The sequence below is a fragment of the Camarhynchus parvulus genome, chromosome Z (assembly GCF_901933205.1).
Source record: "Camarhynchus parvulus chromosome Z, STF_HiC, whole genome shotgun sequence".
NCBI lineage: Eukaryota > Metazoa > Chordata > Aves > Passeriformes > Thraupidae > Camarhynchus > Camarhynchus parvulus.
In genome coordinates, this window is record NC_044601.1 from 38,571,087 (window position 1) to 38,587,400 (window position 16,314).

At 41.2% G+C, this 16,314-nt stretch overlaps 2 protein-coding genes across 2 annotated transcripts in view; one reads left to right on the forward strand and one right to left on the reverse strand.

The window, feature by feature from the left end:
* Positions 1 to 9,236, reverse strand: part of CCDC171 (coiled-coil domain containing 171) — a 182,778-nt gene extending 173,542 nt beyond the window's left edge. Inside the window, exons 1-3 of the mRNA XM_030969447.1 lie at positions 9,071 to 9,236; positions 5,950 to 6,122; positions 68 to 200 (exon numbers count right to left, since the gene is read on the reverse strand). Coding sequence (XP_030825307.1) covers positions 68 to 200; positions 5,950 to 5,996 — 180 coding nt within the window. The 5' untranslated portion in view covers positions 5,997 to 6,122; positions 9,071 to 9,236. The remainder of the gene's footprint in view (positions 1 to 67; positions 201 to 5,949; positions 6,123 to 9,070) is intronic.
* Positions 9,237 to 11,881: 2,645 nt separating this feature from the next.
* The window catches only part of PSIP1 (PC4 and SFRS1 interacting protein 1), a 32,802-nt gene continuing 28,369 nt past the window's right edge, over positions 11,882 to 16,314 (forward strand). The window contains exons 1-3 of the mRNA XM_030968236.1: positions 11,882 to 12,146; positions 12,657 to 12,843; positions 14,188 to 14,264. Coding sequence (XP_030824096.1) covers positions 12,772 to 12,843; positions 14,188 to 14,264 — 149 coding nt within the window. The 5' untranslated portion in view covers positions 11,882 to 12,146; positions 12,657 to 12,771. The remainder of the gene's footprint in view (positions 12,147 to 12,656; positions 12,844 to 14,187; positions 14,265 to 16,314) is intronic.

A 16,314-nucleotide genomic window follows, 5' to 3' on the forward strand; every position in this document is an offset into this window, starting at 1 on the left:
ACTTCAATGAAATAAGATGACATTTATTCCAAGAGTAAAATAAGGCAAGTGAAAAAGACGTCCTTACTTCTTGATTGTGTTGAATAGCCAAGTCCAAATTCTCTTTTTTAGCTTGAAGAAGTTTCCATTTCAGACCTAAAACAGCATCCAATTCTGATTTACTGCTCTTCTGCAGTAACTCACATTCCTCACTATGTAAGCTGCAAAATAGTATTGTTTTAAAGAAAACATAAGCATTCCTTGTAAGTTTTAATGTTCCCTTATTTAATTACCAGATTGTGGGTCCAAAGCTCTATACAGTAAGCATAGCTTACTGTTGCCTATTATGCAAACTGTGAGGGATGTAAAAGCAGGAACTTGTATTAGATATGCACTTTTCATTTCCTTAAGTCGATTTAAGCATGCTTTTTGTTATTTTTATTATTGATCCAATAAACTGCCAGGATGGTTAAAAACATCATTTCAATAACATATATTAAAATGACTAGCAAGTTTCTGTCTATCTCTTCAGTAAGGCTCATTTTTTAAAATGAATTACTGTCTCAAAAGCATCACTGCCATACAACAAATGCATAAATGTGGAATAAATCTCACTCTTCCACATTTTGTTTTCAAAAATATATACATCTAAACTACAGATAAACAACTGTTCACAGAAAAAAATACAAACTAAAGGTGTAGCCCTCTAAAATACTCTGTTATGTTATTTCCGCTACTTTTTCAGCCAAAGGAAAATCTACTTGGAGGTAACAGAATTCGCCTCTGAGCATCACAAGCAATATCAAAATAATCAAAACAAGCTTTTATGTAGAGAGTGAAAAATTAGTATAAAAATACATATTTAATTACTTAGCTTAAAAATCTTGCAATCAATTATTATAACTTCAAAGTGGACAACTCAAAGTATTTCAGGAGCTGAAACTCAGCCTTCACATTATTTGATATACATTATTTTTCAAATTAATAAAGCTATGTAACAATGGCTCTACTAATCAATTGTTCCATACAAAAGTGAAAGGGCCATTAAATATGAATTAAACTGTAAAAAGAAACATGATTGAATTAACAAAAAAGTTGGCATAATTTCATGCAGAGCTGAAAATACTAAAATAGCTTACCTTGGTCTACATGAAGTCTTAATTAATTACAGAAAGAACAGTTTCATAAATTCCAGTGTACTGGGTTTTTCTAAATGAAAAATTATCACTTTACTCCTAGATTTATGCACAGGCACCATTAACATTTTTCACAACTAAAACCTTTACCTGATGATATGTTTTCTCACATAAGCTGACTAACACAAATGCCATCAACAAGTGGAACAGTGTTCTAGATTAAATGTAGCATTTTAAGATGTCAATAACAACAAATGATGAAATTTCAGGTTTTTAGCTGCAGCCTATAAATATTTTATAATTTAATAAATTCTGTCAAATCTTCATTTAAAAACAAGATGGATCAGAATAATTGTATGTCATCAGTACTTGGTCCACAGGGTGCCATGTACTTAACACATTTTTTATTTTTAATATACGTAGGAGATAAAGATCATTAAAACCTACATGTACTGCAAGAAAATCACTGGTACATTACTAGCTTTCCGTATTTACATACCCAGAGGAACCAACACATCTCAAATGGTAAACAATCAGTAACCGGGTAAGTAAAATCCCATATCATTATTTTAAGCAACTCTTAGCTAATGCAATTAAGAAAATACAGTGGTAAGTCAGGAAGGAAGTAAGAAGAATCTGAACAGTGAGAGTGATACTTTTTCACTCATCCTAAAATCATGACCCAGACACACGTGATAAAAAGGGGACCATTATAAGGATCCTTAGGTGCACAATTCTCCAGGTGGAAAACATTGAAGATGCACATGTAGCATAATACGTATACAACTTTTATGTTTAGCAAAGTAGCATATCTGACAAAAATCCCCAATTAGAGATGTAAGTGGTAAGGTAATTTCCTCACAGTTCCATCTTCTTTGAATTCCCCCACTTTAGACAGGAACTAAATTTGGTTTACGAAAATGTGCCTCGGAGAGCTAGTTTCAACCTTGGTGTCCACAAAAATCTAACTTTGGACCCCCAGGTTGGAGCTACTGGGAAATTTATTTTGTCTCTCTGTCTAATAGAGTAGGTAAAATGCTATTTGCGAATACTATGGTAGGCTACAGGGCTACAAATATATGTGTAAAAAATATAGAAAATATATAAAAGAAAAAAAAATGGCAAAAATCAATTTGGCATCAAGAGCACCTGTAAACTGTATAAAATATTTTTTGTGGACATCATATAAAGGTTTGGTAGACCTTTATTTTCCCATGGCTGGGGAAAACAGATTAAAAGTAGCTTGTTTTATTCAAGGATTATCCAAGAAGTATCTGTCTCAACAAAAGACAGCCAGAAACCTGGTGGCACCAAGGTTAACAAAGCACCGGGTAGGGGGAAAAACAGGACCCGAACTGAAAGCTAGGGGTGACTAATGCAAAGAACAAGGATTAAAAAAAGGGTAACCATTTTGATAGTTTGTGGGCAGCGGGGAGGTCATTCTACTTACTTAAGCCTGATATTTAATAATTCTTGCAAGGTGAGCACATAAAATGAAAGCAAGGGAACAAGTACTTTTTTAAAAATAATTAAAAAGAAACACCTTCAAATCTTTAAGGAAATTACCTTGGTTTTTATGACAATCAGCTCTTAATAAAGCTCTTCCTTTCAATTCTTCTATTAATTATGCAGGGGGAAAAAAAAGAGTGTACTGGAGATACCTGCACAATAAAACTTACTCAGAGAAAAATTTAGCTATGTGCTTAACTGGACCAGTAGTGGGAAAAAAAAGCCCACTACAAACAAGTTACATTGATACCACAATAGCAAATTAGGGACATTATAGAAATGAAAAATATGCATAAGAGCATGAAGACAAACAGCATAAGTGTAAGTACTGGGGGAAAAAAGCACTGAAAATAACTTCTTATGTACAGCTTCTAAAGTTACAATATTATTAGTAAGAACTTAAAAATACAAAGCAGAAAAGACTATTTTTGTTCTTAGTACAGAGCAAAATCAGCAACTCAAAAAAAAAAAAAAAAGAAGAAAACTGGCAGAATATTATGTTACCACTTCGCTAACTTATTATTTAAATATTTTCAAATAAAATAGGATTTCTCCTTAATTAGCCACCTTATTTCTGTGGTATTTTCTTTAGTCCTCACAGCATCATCAGCACACGCAGTACATACTTTATGAAAGCTTCATACTAACTACTGTAGAAGAGTCTTCCTTCCATATTCATTTACCAGTAGAAGTGCTACAAGCATAAAGTTCTTGGAAGCTTAAGTCACAAAATCAGGTAAAATCCCTGGAAAGTTGCAAATCAGGTATGATTTTCAGTCTAAGAGGAAATCAGAGACAGCTTTGCACTTCCATTTTCACATATTAACAGTGTGTTGATCGCTGGTTTTGAATGAAAACACATATTTTACCAACTAGAGCTTTTATCTAAGACACCATTTTTGGTAGCACTTTAAGACTCTTTAAGAAAGCATATCAGCAGGTGAAACATCTTTTGAGTTCTGCATCACAGAATGCTCAAAGATTCACGCTCACTTCAGAAGTCAGCTAATTACAGTCAACAAAGAACATCACAGAGAAACAGTTTCCACTAGTTTTTCTTCCACATATGGCTGAGAATGTAATTTTGTATCAGAGAAACTTTCTTTCACTTACTATGTAGCACTGTAATTATGCAAAACTTCTCCAGTTGAAGAAGCAGTCCGCAGCCTCACTTCCTGACCGAAGTACCTATTCAGTGAATTGTGCTATTTCTATACAACCAGCAAGCTCTTACAATCAGATTTTAAATAGTGACAAATAGCTCTCTCAGTTAAGATAAACAGAATGAATTAAAGTTTACTTTCATTGTGCCAAAGATCAAACACGCATCAGGTTAAAAAAAATAAAAGCCATGGGCAACACTTATAACCAGCCTCTACCCCCACAGCTATTGTAGAAAACTCTTCTGGAACTCCACAACATTGGTCCCAAATGGAGACAAAAACTACCTCTGTCATGTCTCCTATGCTCCTGTGAGAATTCTTGCACATCAGATGGCCAGTATGCACACCTGCAATGATGGAGTGACTGCTGCCAAAAATTCAAGAAAATAACAAACTCCTTAACAGCACTGTAATATTAAGAAGCAGGCATTCTTTATTCAGCCAGATGCACAAGGCAGTAGCTCCTCCTACACTCTTGCATGCTGAGTATAGGAAAGTTTCTGGTCATACACTGTATTTTACATATATATTCATTGATTGTCCCAGAATAAAAATACACATGATAATAATTTACCCATTATCATTTAAGTATTTTCCCTCTCCTTTATGCATGTATTTTTCTGTCCTGGGGGTCTCTCTGGTAGTCCATTGTGGTCAGGGACACCAATGCTACAGCTGACGTAGTCAACCTGGCAGAGCACCGGGAGAACTTCCAGTTCTCCTTCTTACACAATGGGCATTGTGCAGTTCCACAGGCCAAAGGCTGTGGGAGAACAACCATTGTGTTAGCTCACCAGGTGTAGACAATTTATCACCCAGTAACATGACAACATCAGCGGACAAAGGAAGGGCTACAGATGGCATTTATCGGCTTCTGTAAAGTCTTTTGACACAGTCCTCCACAACATCCTTCTCTCTAAATTGGAGAAATGGATTTGATGGGTGGACTCATTGCTGGTGGATATGAGAATAGTTGGACAGTAGCATCCAGAGGCTAGGGATTAATGGCTCAGAGTCCCAAAAGAACATCAATGACAAATGTGTCCCTCAGGATCCGTACTGGGATCATTTAGTTATTTAGTATCTTCATTAACGACACAGACAAAGGGATTGACTGCTCTCTGACCAAGTTTGCAGATGACACCAAGCTGAGCGGTGCACCTGACACACCTGAAGAACAGGATGCCATCCAGGGGAACTTGGACAAACTCAAGAAGTGGGTTCATGGGAATCTCAAGCGGCTTACCAAGACCAAGTGCAAGGTGCTGCACCTGTGTCAGGGCAAGCCCCAGCACCAACACAGGCTGGGAATGAACAGATCAGAGCAGCCCTGCCAAGAAGGACTTGAGGGTGCAGGTGGAGGAGAGGTTGGACATGACCCAGTCATGGGCACTCACAGTCCAGAAAGTCAAACATGTCCCGGGCTGCATCCAAAGAAGTGTGGGCAGCAAAGCCAGAGAGGGGATTCTGCCCCTCTTCTCTGCTCTGCTGAGACCCCACCTGCAGGGCTGCATCCAGCTCAGGAAGGACATGGACCTGTTGAGGCACACAAAGAGGACGCCCAAGACGTTTATGAGAGGGATAGAGCACCTTTCCTGAGGTGAACTGGTGCAAGGCTGAGGGAATTGGGTTTGTTCACCCTGGAGAAGAGAAGCTTCAGGGTGACCCAACTGTGGCCCTCCAGCACCTGAAGGGAGTCTACAAGAAAGATGGAGAGACTCTTTACAATAGCATGTAGTGACAAAACAATAAAGAATGGTTTTAAACAGAAGAAGAGAAGGTTTAGATTAGATATCGGAAAAATCCTTTACTGTGAGAGTGGTGAGGCACTGGAACCGGTTGCCCAGAGAAGCTATGGACAACACATTCCTTGCAGCTGGCTCAAGACCAAGGTGCATGGGGCTCTGTGCAATCTCATCCTGTGGAAGGTGTCCCTGTCCAGAGCAGAGGGTTGGAATTCAATGACCTTTGAGGTCTGACCAACCCTGGCCATTCCATAATTACAAGATCGAATAACTGTATTGACATGGCATAGCTTGCATATATCACACCACGGCTGGTTCTTTTTTCAGTCTGAATCACACAATTTCAGAGATCTAGAAAATAAACAACAAAACCCAAAACCATATTACTGGACTAAAAAAAACAGACATGAAACTCACCTTCTATCTTCTGTGATAGAGTAGTTGACTGGAGAGGATGAACTCATGATGGCCAATAGACAGCTTTTCAAGCTGCATAAACCATAAACTCTGGAGAATGAATTGTTGACTGTATATACGTTTACTTGACAAGCTTCCAAGATGATTCTTCCATATCATAAAAACATTACAATCTGTAACAGAGACATGCTTCAATTTATTTGCCAACATAATGAAAGAATCATTTGTTAATACTCACAAGTAGTTAGAAAACAGTGTTACTACTATGTCATGTGAACAGCTATCAACCATAATTTTACAGTTTTAGACATTTATGAGAATTGTACTTCTAATCCTCGAAGCTTAAATACTGTAGATCAATATATACATATATAGTAACATAGCAGAGTATCTCCTGCCAAGGTTTTCAGAATATCAGTAAAAAATATTTTGTTCCTACACACTGATCCTCTATCTTGTAAAAATATTACAAACTCCATTTCTCTTCAAAACAATTCTATTGAAGATAAAAGTGTATACCATGATTGAATGTACTAGTGTGCTGTCTGATAACAGCCTTTAACATAGCAAGTCTTCCAAGTGTTTTACGAACCTGGAATTTTCTATTTGAACATATTTTTATTGTATAAGATAAATTAGCAATAGTTAGGACTATACAGAAGGAATTCTAAATTGAACTGTAACTCCACTCAACTTTAGAAAAAATCATTAATTTAGTTTCAAAATAAAAAAGAAACCAATATAGACAACATATTTATAACATATATTTATAACGCAATGGATGAAAAAAATTCCATTGCTCATGTCAACTTGCACAGCAAACTCATTGAAGACCTCTTTTCATCAATTAAAGCAAGGTAACATGAAATATAAGCTGTATTCAACAGTCAATACTGATGAGCCATTAAGGTTTGTTTTTGAACATGATAGCAGATGGACATCCATATTAAAGTCCAAAACAGGAAACTCACCGGGACTCCATTTTTACTATCCCTGGTTTGCAGTCACTTGTCCACAGAATCATAGAATAAGCCGAGTTGGAAGGCGTCCATTAGAACTATCAAGTCCCAACTCCTGGCCCTGCACAGGACACCCCAAAAGTCACACCCTGTGCCTGAAAGCATTGTCCCAGTGCTCCTTGAACTCTGCCAGGCTGGCGCTGTGACCACTTCCCTGGGTGTCTGCTCCAGGGTCTAACCACATTCACCTAAGGGTGAAGGACCTTTTCTGAATATCCAGCCTAAACCCCCCTGACTCAGTTTCAGGCCATTCTCTCTGTCCTGTCACTGGTCACCAGAGATTAAAAATCAGTGCCCGTCCCTTCCCGTCCCTTCTCTTGTGAGGAAGTCGTAGCTGCAATGAGATCTCCCCTCAGCGTCCTGCAGGCTGAACAGACCAAGTGACCTCGGCCATCCCTCACAATGTTTTCCCCAACCTTGCAGCCCTCCTTTCAATGCTCTCCAATACTTTAATGTATATTTTATATTGTGGTGTCCAATGGCAGCAGTTGCTGTAATATATTAACATAAACTGATTTTAGTAATTCCAGTGGCTGCACTAGAAATATGGAGAAGAAAAAAATGCATTTCTGCTTCAATCCATAATTTTAACAGAAAATGCAGCAAAAATAACTTACTTCTAACAACTCTGAGTTTTCGGTTTGGGTTTTTTCTTTGTTTGTTTTGTTTTTACGGCAAAGCAGTATGTTCATATAGAATAGCTACATGTATCCTTTGTGATTTGTAACATCTACACACCGGAATTCACCTTGGTACATGTGTTCATAAAACTCAAAACACAACAACTGCCATCCAACTCACACTCCTAGAGAAAACAGCATAGCTTATTTTTCTCACCTCAAATGAGAAAATAGTTGAAAACCTCATTTTCAAAGTATAGCCTGTAGTATAATTTCTAGGCACATGTTAAGTTCCATTATTTGTGACTTGCATACTGAAAACTTTATGTGAGAGAAGAAAATCTTGACAAAGTACTTGCAGTACTCAACAAAGATGTATTGCTTCGATAAAAAAGAAAATGAGGTATCCTGGTATCAAGAAAAATGAGGTATCCTCTATCAATTGTTCCAAATTTTCACCGTCAGACATAGCTCTGAACACTAAGAAACTAGTTTTTTATACCACGCTTTCCTTAATATTTATTGCCAAAAACATATATGTGGCTTTATACCGAAATTTGAAAAGTAGAAATTGAAAAAAAAAAAAGGTGCAATTAAATAGATGCAGCAGAAAAAAAATCTGTCTCAAAATATAAGCAAAATCTCCTCTGACACACTCATACCACCCTGAATTTCAGAACTTTCTGAAATTACTTTTAAGTATTTTAATTACTTTGGGGGGGAGGGAAACAGGGAATATCTAATGACTGTTTTCTGGGAATACTAATGATCTTGAATATACAACATCTCTCCGGTAAGACGCACATCCATTGTTTACTACCACACAAATGGATACACTCCAAAAGCATGCTATTTCAATGAGGAGAAAAAAATTTAAAGAGACATGGAGTGGCTCGTCAAAGCCCCACAATAAAACAAAATAGTTAGGAAGTCTTTGATTGAGGAGGTAATACATTCGATGGATGTTACCTACAAAGTTTGTGGTATATTCTCCTCAAGAACTTTTGCATATGCCTTACTAGCTTTATGAAGGCCATTGATTTAGACTGGATGCGGGGAAGAATTTTTTTATTGCGAGGGTGTTGAGGCACTGGAACAGGTTGCCCAGAGAAGCCGTGGATGCCCATCCCTGGAAGTGTTCCAACACCTAGCTGGATGGGGTTCTAAGCAACCTGGTTTAGTGGAAGGTCCCCGGCCCACGGCAAAGGAACGGAACTAGAGGATCTCTAAGGTTCCCTCAGCAAACTGAATCTAACCAAGATGTACTAATTTGAAACACACCAAGCTAGACGGAACTACCACATCCGTGCTGCAACTCTAAGAGCTCACCAGTTTCGGCTGAACGAACCACTAGCTTTCCACTAACGCGGGCTGAAAAATTTTCAGCAAGCTAAAAACCAAAGTAGAGGCATCCCTTCGCACCGCTGGCCCCGGAGCGGCGCTGGCTGCGCGCACGCCGTAACGGTGGCTTTGGCGCTTTACCTGGCAGGAAGGGCTGAGGGAACAAGATCAGAACAGAGCTCCAGCAGCAGCACCCCGGGGCCGCTCCGGGCAGACGGGAAGCGCCGGGAAGCGCCGGGAAGCGCGGCACCGTTCCCAGGTCCCGCCCGCAGGGACACAGCCGGCGCGGCGCGCCTCCGCAACGGCAACTTCCGGCCGCGGCGCAACGTCATCAGCGGGCGGGCGGCGCGCGCGGCCTGCGGCGGGCGCTCCGGGCTCCGAAAGCAGAGCGTGCGATAGGGAATGGGAATGAGCGCCGGACGTGAGAGCCAGGCTGAGGGGTGCATGGCCTCGGATTCGGGGCAGCACACTGTTCCCTCGTATTATCAAGAGAAACCAACAGGCAAATGGTTTCGAGAGACCCTGGGACAAATGTCTCACCAGGGAGGATGGGGGAGACGGGTAACGAGGTTGGCATTGCCCTTCTGGTTGCCTCACTGCACAAAGGGAAAGGTTTCTTTGAAACAGCTCCACTGAGAATTTCAAGACCCAGGTGTAAACATATATGATGTCAAATAGCAGCAGCATAAGCGAGAAAAGTGGACCATATCCTAGAAAAGTGGACGATAGCAGTAACGTGTCAATGGTATAGCATTCAAGGTACAAATTGAAGTTTTAATAAAAATAAAAAAAGCTCTGTAATATTTTCACCCTCTGAGATAAAGACTCAAAACTTAATTTCTAGTCTCTAACTTGATTTCAATAATTGGCTTTCATTGATGTTTTTTGTGCTTCTCCATCAGGCAATTATTCTAAATGTCTAGTGACAAATGAATTAAGTTCACCCAGGTTCACAACAATAGATTTCATTATGTTGCAGTTCTTTTAATAACAGCATGGTTAGAGGTTTTTTGATCAAAAATAGAGAGTGAAAAGGATGTCCTCTCTGCTGCTGTCTGATGAGTTGTCAAGAATTAATATGAAAAATGGCCTCAGTTAATGAAAAAATACAAGTTATGTGATAATATGAAAGGAAGCAGAGACTTGACATCATATTTGAATGGTGTGATGGGTTTTGGCAGTATAAGATCTTGGGAAATTCTGAACCAGTGGTAATATTAGCTTAACTGCCCAAAATGTCCTGCACACTGTTTTTTACATTGATTCACATAAATTACTTTAGACACAATACTGTTGCTGCATGCATGTAGTTAGACAAACACCTTTCCTTCCTCCCATGCTGAAAGATATATATCATATATAGAACCATATATAGAATTATTTCAGTTGGAAAAGGCATCTAAGATCAAAAAGCCCTACCATTAGCCCAGCACTGCCACAGCCACCACTAAACCATGTCCCTAAGTGTTGCATCTATATGTCTTTTAAATACCACCAGAGATGGGGACTTTTTTCCCAACTTTCTTCTCCCAGGAAGAAAGTTTTTTATCGTCTTAATATATTGACAATTTTCTATTTTTATGAGAAAGCTGATGTCAGGGATATGAGCTTTGCCACCTCCAAGAAAATTGAACAGATCTGACTTTTTTAAGCCATTAGAAAAATGCAGTTTGTTCTTGCTTATCATGGTGTAAAATTTTACAGTTAAAGTCTATAAAACAACATTTTGCCTTTAAAGAGGAGAGAGCCTAGAACAAATCACAACTTGTGGCAACTGCAGTGGATGTTTTGGGCCTGACTTGAGTTTCAGTATCAAAACTGAAAGGGTAAGATAATTATTCTCACAAGGACTTAGGTTTATGCTCAAGTGGCACGGAGGAGAGCTGGCAGAAAACTGACCTGTAAAACTTGTGCGTCACGCCACACACCAAAGATGAAAACTTGAGCATAAAATGGCTAGGTCTGCCCCTGCGAAACAGTGTAAGGAGTGATTTTTGGTGCCATACTATGATTTGCAGGTGGGGCCATCACATAGGACTAAACCCAGAGGGGGTTGACAGGCAAGCTAATTTTTGATGCAGAACTGGAATTAGACACAGCAGAACAAGCAGGCCATAAGAAAGAAGGTAGTGGGTTTATATGTGGTTTTGAGATCTTCACTTTGAAGAAAGGTATTTGTGGGGAGGCTGGTGACTGATGTGCTCACTAAGGAGATCAGCTGACAGAAACAGGAGAGGAGGGCACAGTGGCTTGAAATGCTAGGTGAGGAGGAAGCTTAATGTGGACTGGTAAACAAACCAGGAAAGAATAGATATGGAGAGGACAAGGAGAGTAACATAGTCTGAATTAGTAGCAATTCTAATTAGGAAACAAAACCAATCAACCAACCAATCAACCAAAAAAAATCTCCATTAAACACAGGAATTAATGGCGACTAAGTAGTAAATAAGGATTCTGTTACAGCCTTAAGAAAATCAAACAACCATGAGTTGTTGTATGCTGGGGGAAGTCAGGACATCAAGCAAGTAAGTAGCTGGGGAGTACCCAGATGACACGGGCAGCTTTGGGTCCGGCAACAAGAAGGGATGAAAAGCCCGGCAAGAGAACCACTCTGCAGCAGAGCTCGTGGGGCGTGAGACACACAAAGGGCCCCGCGGGGACAGCCGCACTCGCCCTCTTTAGAAAGGAGATTGGCGCTCATTAACCACGCCAGCCTGTCAGCGGCTGAGCAGGGCCCATTCCCCCGTGTGCGGCGATGCTCAGCTCGGCTCCCGCTGCTGCCGCTCCCGCTGCTGCCGCTCCTGCTGCTGCGGCCGCTCCTGCTCCTGCTCCTCCTCCTCCTTTCTTCCTCCCCGTAGCCTCCGCTCCCTCCTGCGGCGTCGCGGCCGCTCCGCCCCCACCGGAGGAGGAACGAACCACTTTTCTGACTGAGGGGAGAGGGAGCGAACGAGACTTTTCCCATTCCTTCCTCCAACCCTGCCTCGGGTCCGGCGGTCTCTTTCCTCTCGTGGCTTCCCGCATTTCTCCAGGCTTGGAGGCTGAAGCCGAGGAGTCTGTCTTAGGGCGGGGCGCTGCTCGAGTCCTGGCCGGCCCTCCTGAGCTCCCCTGCCGCCCCTGTGCGGCGTGCCGGGTGGTACCGGCCCGCTGGCGGGAGGAGGCGGCGCGGCTGTGTTTCCCGCGGCGGGCGGCGGGCCGGACGCCAGCGCGGTTGGTACCGGTGAGTGCACCGCTGGTGGTGAAGCGGCGGGCGGGCGGGCTGGGGAGATAGAGAGGGAGAATGCGAGAGGGAGAAAGGGGGGTCAGGGGGAAGAGGGAGAGAGCGAGAAATAGGGATGGATGGATGGATGGATGGATGGATGGATGGATGGATGGATGGAGGAGAGGAGGGCGGGCGGGCGGAGTTTCTTTTCTGCGCGCCCCCCCCGCCCCTCCCCCCCCCCCCTGCAGCGCTCTCGCGCCATCCCGCCCGCGTGCGTGAGGGAGCGAGCAGCCGGTCGGGCACGGGGGAGAGCGGGACAAGGCGGCGGGCGGCTGTCCCGGCCGGGGAGGCCTGGCCCTGCCCGCGGGTGGGCGCTGACGCTGCGGAGTGCCCAGGGGGTCTCTTTGCAGGGGTGAAGGGCGGGCACGGCGCAGCGCGCCCCAGCCAGGGGCCGCCCGCCCTTGCTGACGTGCCTTCTTGTGTTGCCCTTCTCTGCTATCTCCCGCCCTGGTGTGTTTATCCCGGCAGCGAGTGGCACCTCGTGCGGCTGGCAGTGCCTCGGTGGTTGCTGAAGGCGCCGAGCCTTTCCTTCTCTGAGCCCGGCTCGCCTGGCGGCAACAGGGCGTCACGTCGGTGAGAAAACATGAGCCGAGATTTCAAACCCGGAGACTTGATCTTCGCCAAGATGAAAGGTTACCCCCATTGGCCGGCCCGGGTAAGGCTCGCCTTCCTCCCCCTGCCTCGTTCTCTGCGGGGTGCGCTCACACACCTGTGCTGAGCAGCACCTTCTGCCTCACCTCCTGTGAGGGAGGACACGGCTGGGCTCCCGGCGGTAGAAGCGGCTTTGCAGTCACATTGCAGATCCGTACCGTAAAAAGTAGCCCTCTCAAGTAGTCATTAGTTGTCCTAATTTGTGTAACGCGGCTTTACGGAATGAAGACTGCTGTATGGTAGGTAGCCTGACACTGGAGCATGTGCAGGCCCCTGGAGCTGTTCAATAATGGTGTCTCCAAATAACTGTTCTTGGCAAAAGAAAAACACTAATTTATGGCAAGATTATTCCTAAGTGGGCTATGTCTACTGCACCTGTTTCTGTTAAATAGGCTAAGTGTATGTGGTAACTTGTCTGGTCCTTTTTATGTTCTCTGTGCTCCAGTGGAAAAGGCATGCAAAGTTCTGGGACTGCTGTAGGTCATTTGTTGGATGTGGGAATGGAGCTAAAAAGGTATTTATGCTGACTTGAAAATTGGGGTTCTTTTAAAGTTTATTACCCTTTTGGTAGTACTTCACATTTGGGCTTCCACAAGTTATCAGGTCAGCATAAGGGTAGGAAGTCTTTCTGTTGCTTTTCCTTAAGGATGGGCAGTATGTGGATGAAATTGAATTGTGCCTTTTACCTGTAAAGCATTGTAATTTCTCCTTTTAAGAGAAGTGGTCGTGTGAAAAGTATCTCTGTAAACTGAAAGTAATGTAATTTTCTGTTGTTGCTTATACTGGTTTTGATTCTGCTATATTTTTTTACATACTGTTAAAAAGAGATCTAAGTTCTGTTGACAGTTGTCACAAGGGTTTTGGGGTGAAGGAAGAGACGAGATGGGCTCCGTGATCAGAAGGCTTGATTTATTAAGTTATGATATAAACATCTATTATAACTATACTAAAAAGAAAAAGAAAAGGAGAGTTTCCAGAAGCTGCTAGCTACCTAAGAAAAGTAAAGAATGAATAACAAACCAGCTCTCTCAGACTGTGTCCGAGAGATCTCAGTTCTGGATTGGTCACCAACTCCAAACATCCAAACTGGGCCAATCCAGGCAGACCTGTTACATTCCACAGCAGCAGATAACCTATTGTTTATGTCTGGTTGCTGAACTTCTCAGCTTCAGCGGGAAAATCCTAAGAGAGGATTTTTCATAAAAGAAATGTCTGTGACAAAGTTCGTGCTTTACTTTTCTGTAGCTTTTTTTATTCACATATTAATGCTTAATTTTTTACATATTTCCCCCTAAACTGTTCTCATCTCTTACTTTATTTGAACTATAATAGGTTGTGTTTTTCCTAGGTGGATGAAGTTCCTGATGGAGCAGTAAAACCACCTATGAATAAAATGCCTATTTTCTTTTTTGGCACCCATGAGACGTAAGTCCTTTATATTTCAGGGTTGTATTTTTTCATTTTGAAATGCTGTGACAAAATCTTATCTTCTCTGAATGTGGTGTATTTCAGGCTATTGTATTTATTAGCACATCTTCCTAAATTGATCTGTTTTGTCAACACATGATTCTGTAAAATTTACTTAAACTCTTAGAGTGACTGGTGGACCATAACCATGTATGCTTTGCTCATCAGAGGAAAAAAATTGTATCCACAATGATGTGGCTGATTGGTTTTTCTTTTTATCTGTAATGAGTTTAATTATAATCCTGTATATCGTCAAAATTCTCAGTACTATATTCTCAAAGAAAGTGGAATAGGCAAAATTTGAGAGATGGAGAGATAATCATGTAGTGGAGTTGTTTTTATTACTTGGTTTATTGTTTTTTTCCTGATGAGGTTTTGGGTTGTGGGTGGTCTTATGTTTATGAGATCTGGAGATAGAGATGAGGAAGTACAGCTAGTTTCATACCTATCAACCTGCAAAATTCTGATCTTTGGGTACTTTGAGCAGTGTTTTGTGGTGATACGGTATTTGCTTTGAGAGACTGTATGTCTTCCACTGCTGAATTTAATAGAAAATATCCTGGGGTTTTTGTAGTTAGCTGTTTTGGAAAATTACTGTGTTGCTTTTTAGCATGACTGGTTGGGTTACTGTAGATTTAAGGCATCATCAGATTCAGTGCTCCATTTTTTGTTTGAGCTGCCAAAAGAAACCAAAGCAGTTTAAACCTGTATTAGTGTGCTTTTAATTCTTCTGTTTTTCTTTAAAAAATGGCAGATTAAAGTTGTATGTAAAAGTTGTCCATTTCTTTCATTTTGTGGAAGGATCTTAGTTTGGGTTGAATGTAAGGAAGACAGAAGTAACTCCTCATCTAAAGGTTTAAAAACACCTCAGCAAGTTTTGAGAAGTTTTATGTCCAACTTTAGATTTAGCATAGGGCTCTTAAGAGGTGTTTGGGTTTGAAAGATTTGGTAATTGGGAGCTTAATGTGTGAGTAATTTGAAATGGTTGTTCCTCACTCTGGTATAGTTACTAAATAAAGTTTTGCTGCGATCTAGTTTTTGTTAGGCTCTAGGTTCCAGGTTACTGTATTTCAGAAATCCATGGAATACTAGAGAAATGTTTTGCCTCTGTTTTACGCACACTGCAGTGTATGTTGTTCCATGACCCAGCTGTCTCCTGGTGTTTGTTAAGCATGTTGCTTATCTTAAGATCTGTAGAGTGATAATAGGTGAAACTTTTCAAGTTCTTGGTCTCACTTACTCCTTACAGCAGATACCTGTAAATGACAATAGGAAGGAGCTGATTGGGTGACAAAGGAGACTGATGTTCCATGGCCTGTCATTTTGTTGAGGTTTTTAGCTGTAAATAGTGACTTCAGTGATCCATCAGGAATTATGTAGAGTTAACAATTTCTTGTACTTTTTTCTTGGGAATTAAAGTAAATTTGGTAAACTTGTTCTGTGCTGTGCTTCTCACAGTTAAGATTTACGCATTGTGCAAAGTTAGATACTCTATCTTCAGCATTTTAGTAGACTGTGTATGTATAGTCTGTCATACTGTAAGTAGTGGCAACTCTGAAAACTCACATAATCAGTTTATCATGCTAAAAACTCCTGTATAAAGGATGACAGGATTTCAGGCTGCATGGATGGTTACAGCAGGAAAAAGGAACCATGAGGGAAAAGGAAAGCAAGACTGGTTTGGGAATAATTCTTACTTGACTTCTAGAAATAATATTAATTGAGTTTATGAAATTACTGTAAGTCTTAACCTGTACTGTGCATTTTGTTTTCTCTTAAGTTTTGTAAAAAAACCCAACTGAATGTGTTTCTATCTAGGGACAGTAATAAAATGAATACTATTTAAAGAAACACTTTATTTGGATATGCTGTGGTAGCAGATCATATCCATACAAATTTTGTTTGGTCACAGACAAACAGGTCACACTGAACTCTAGTTTCTGGACTGTCTGTGTTAGGTAATCTCTTTTCATTCAATTTTTCTTGTTCCTTTTTCTTTATTGGTACA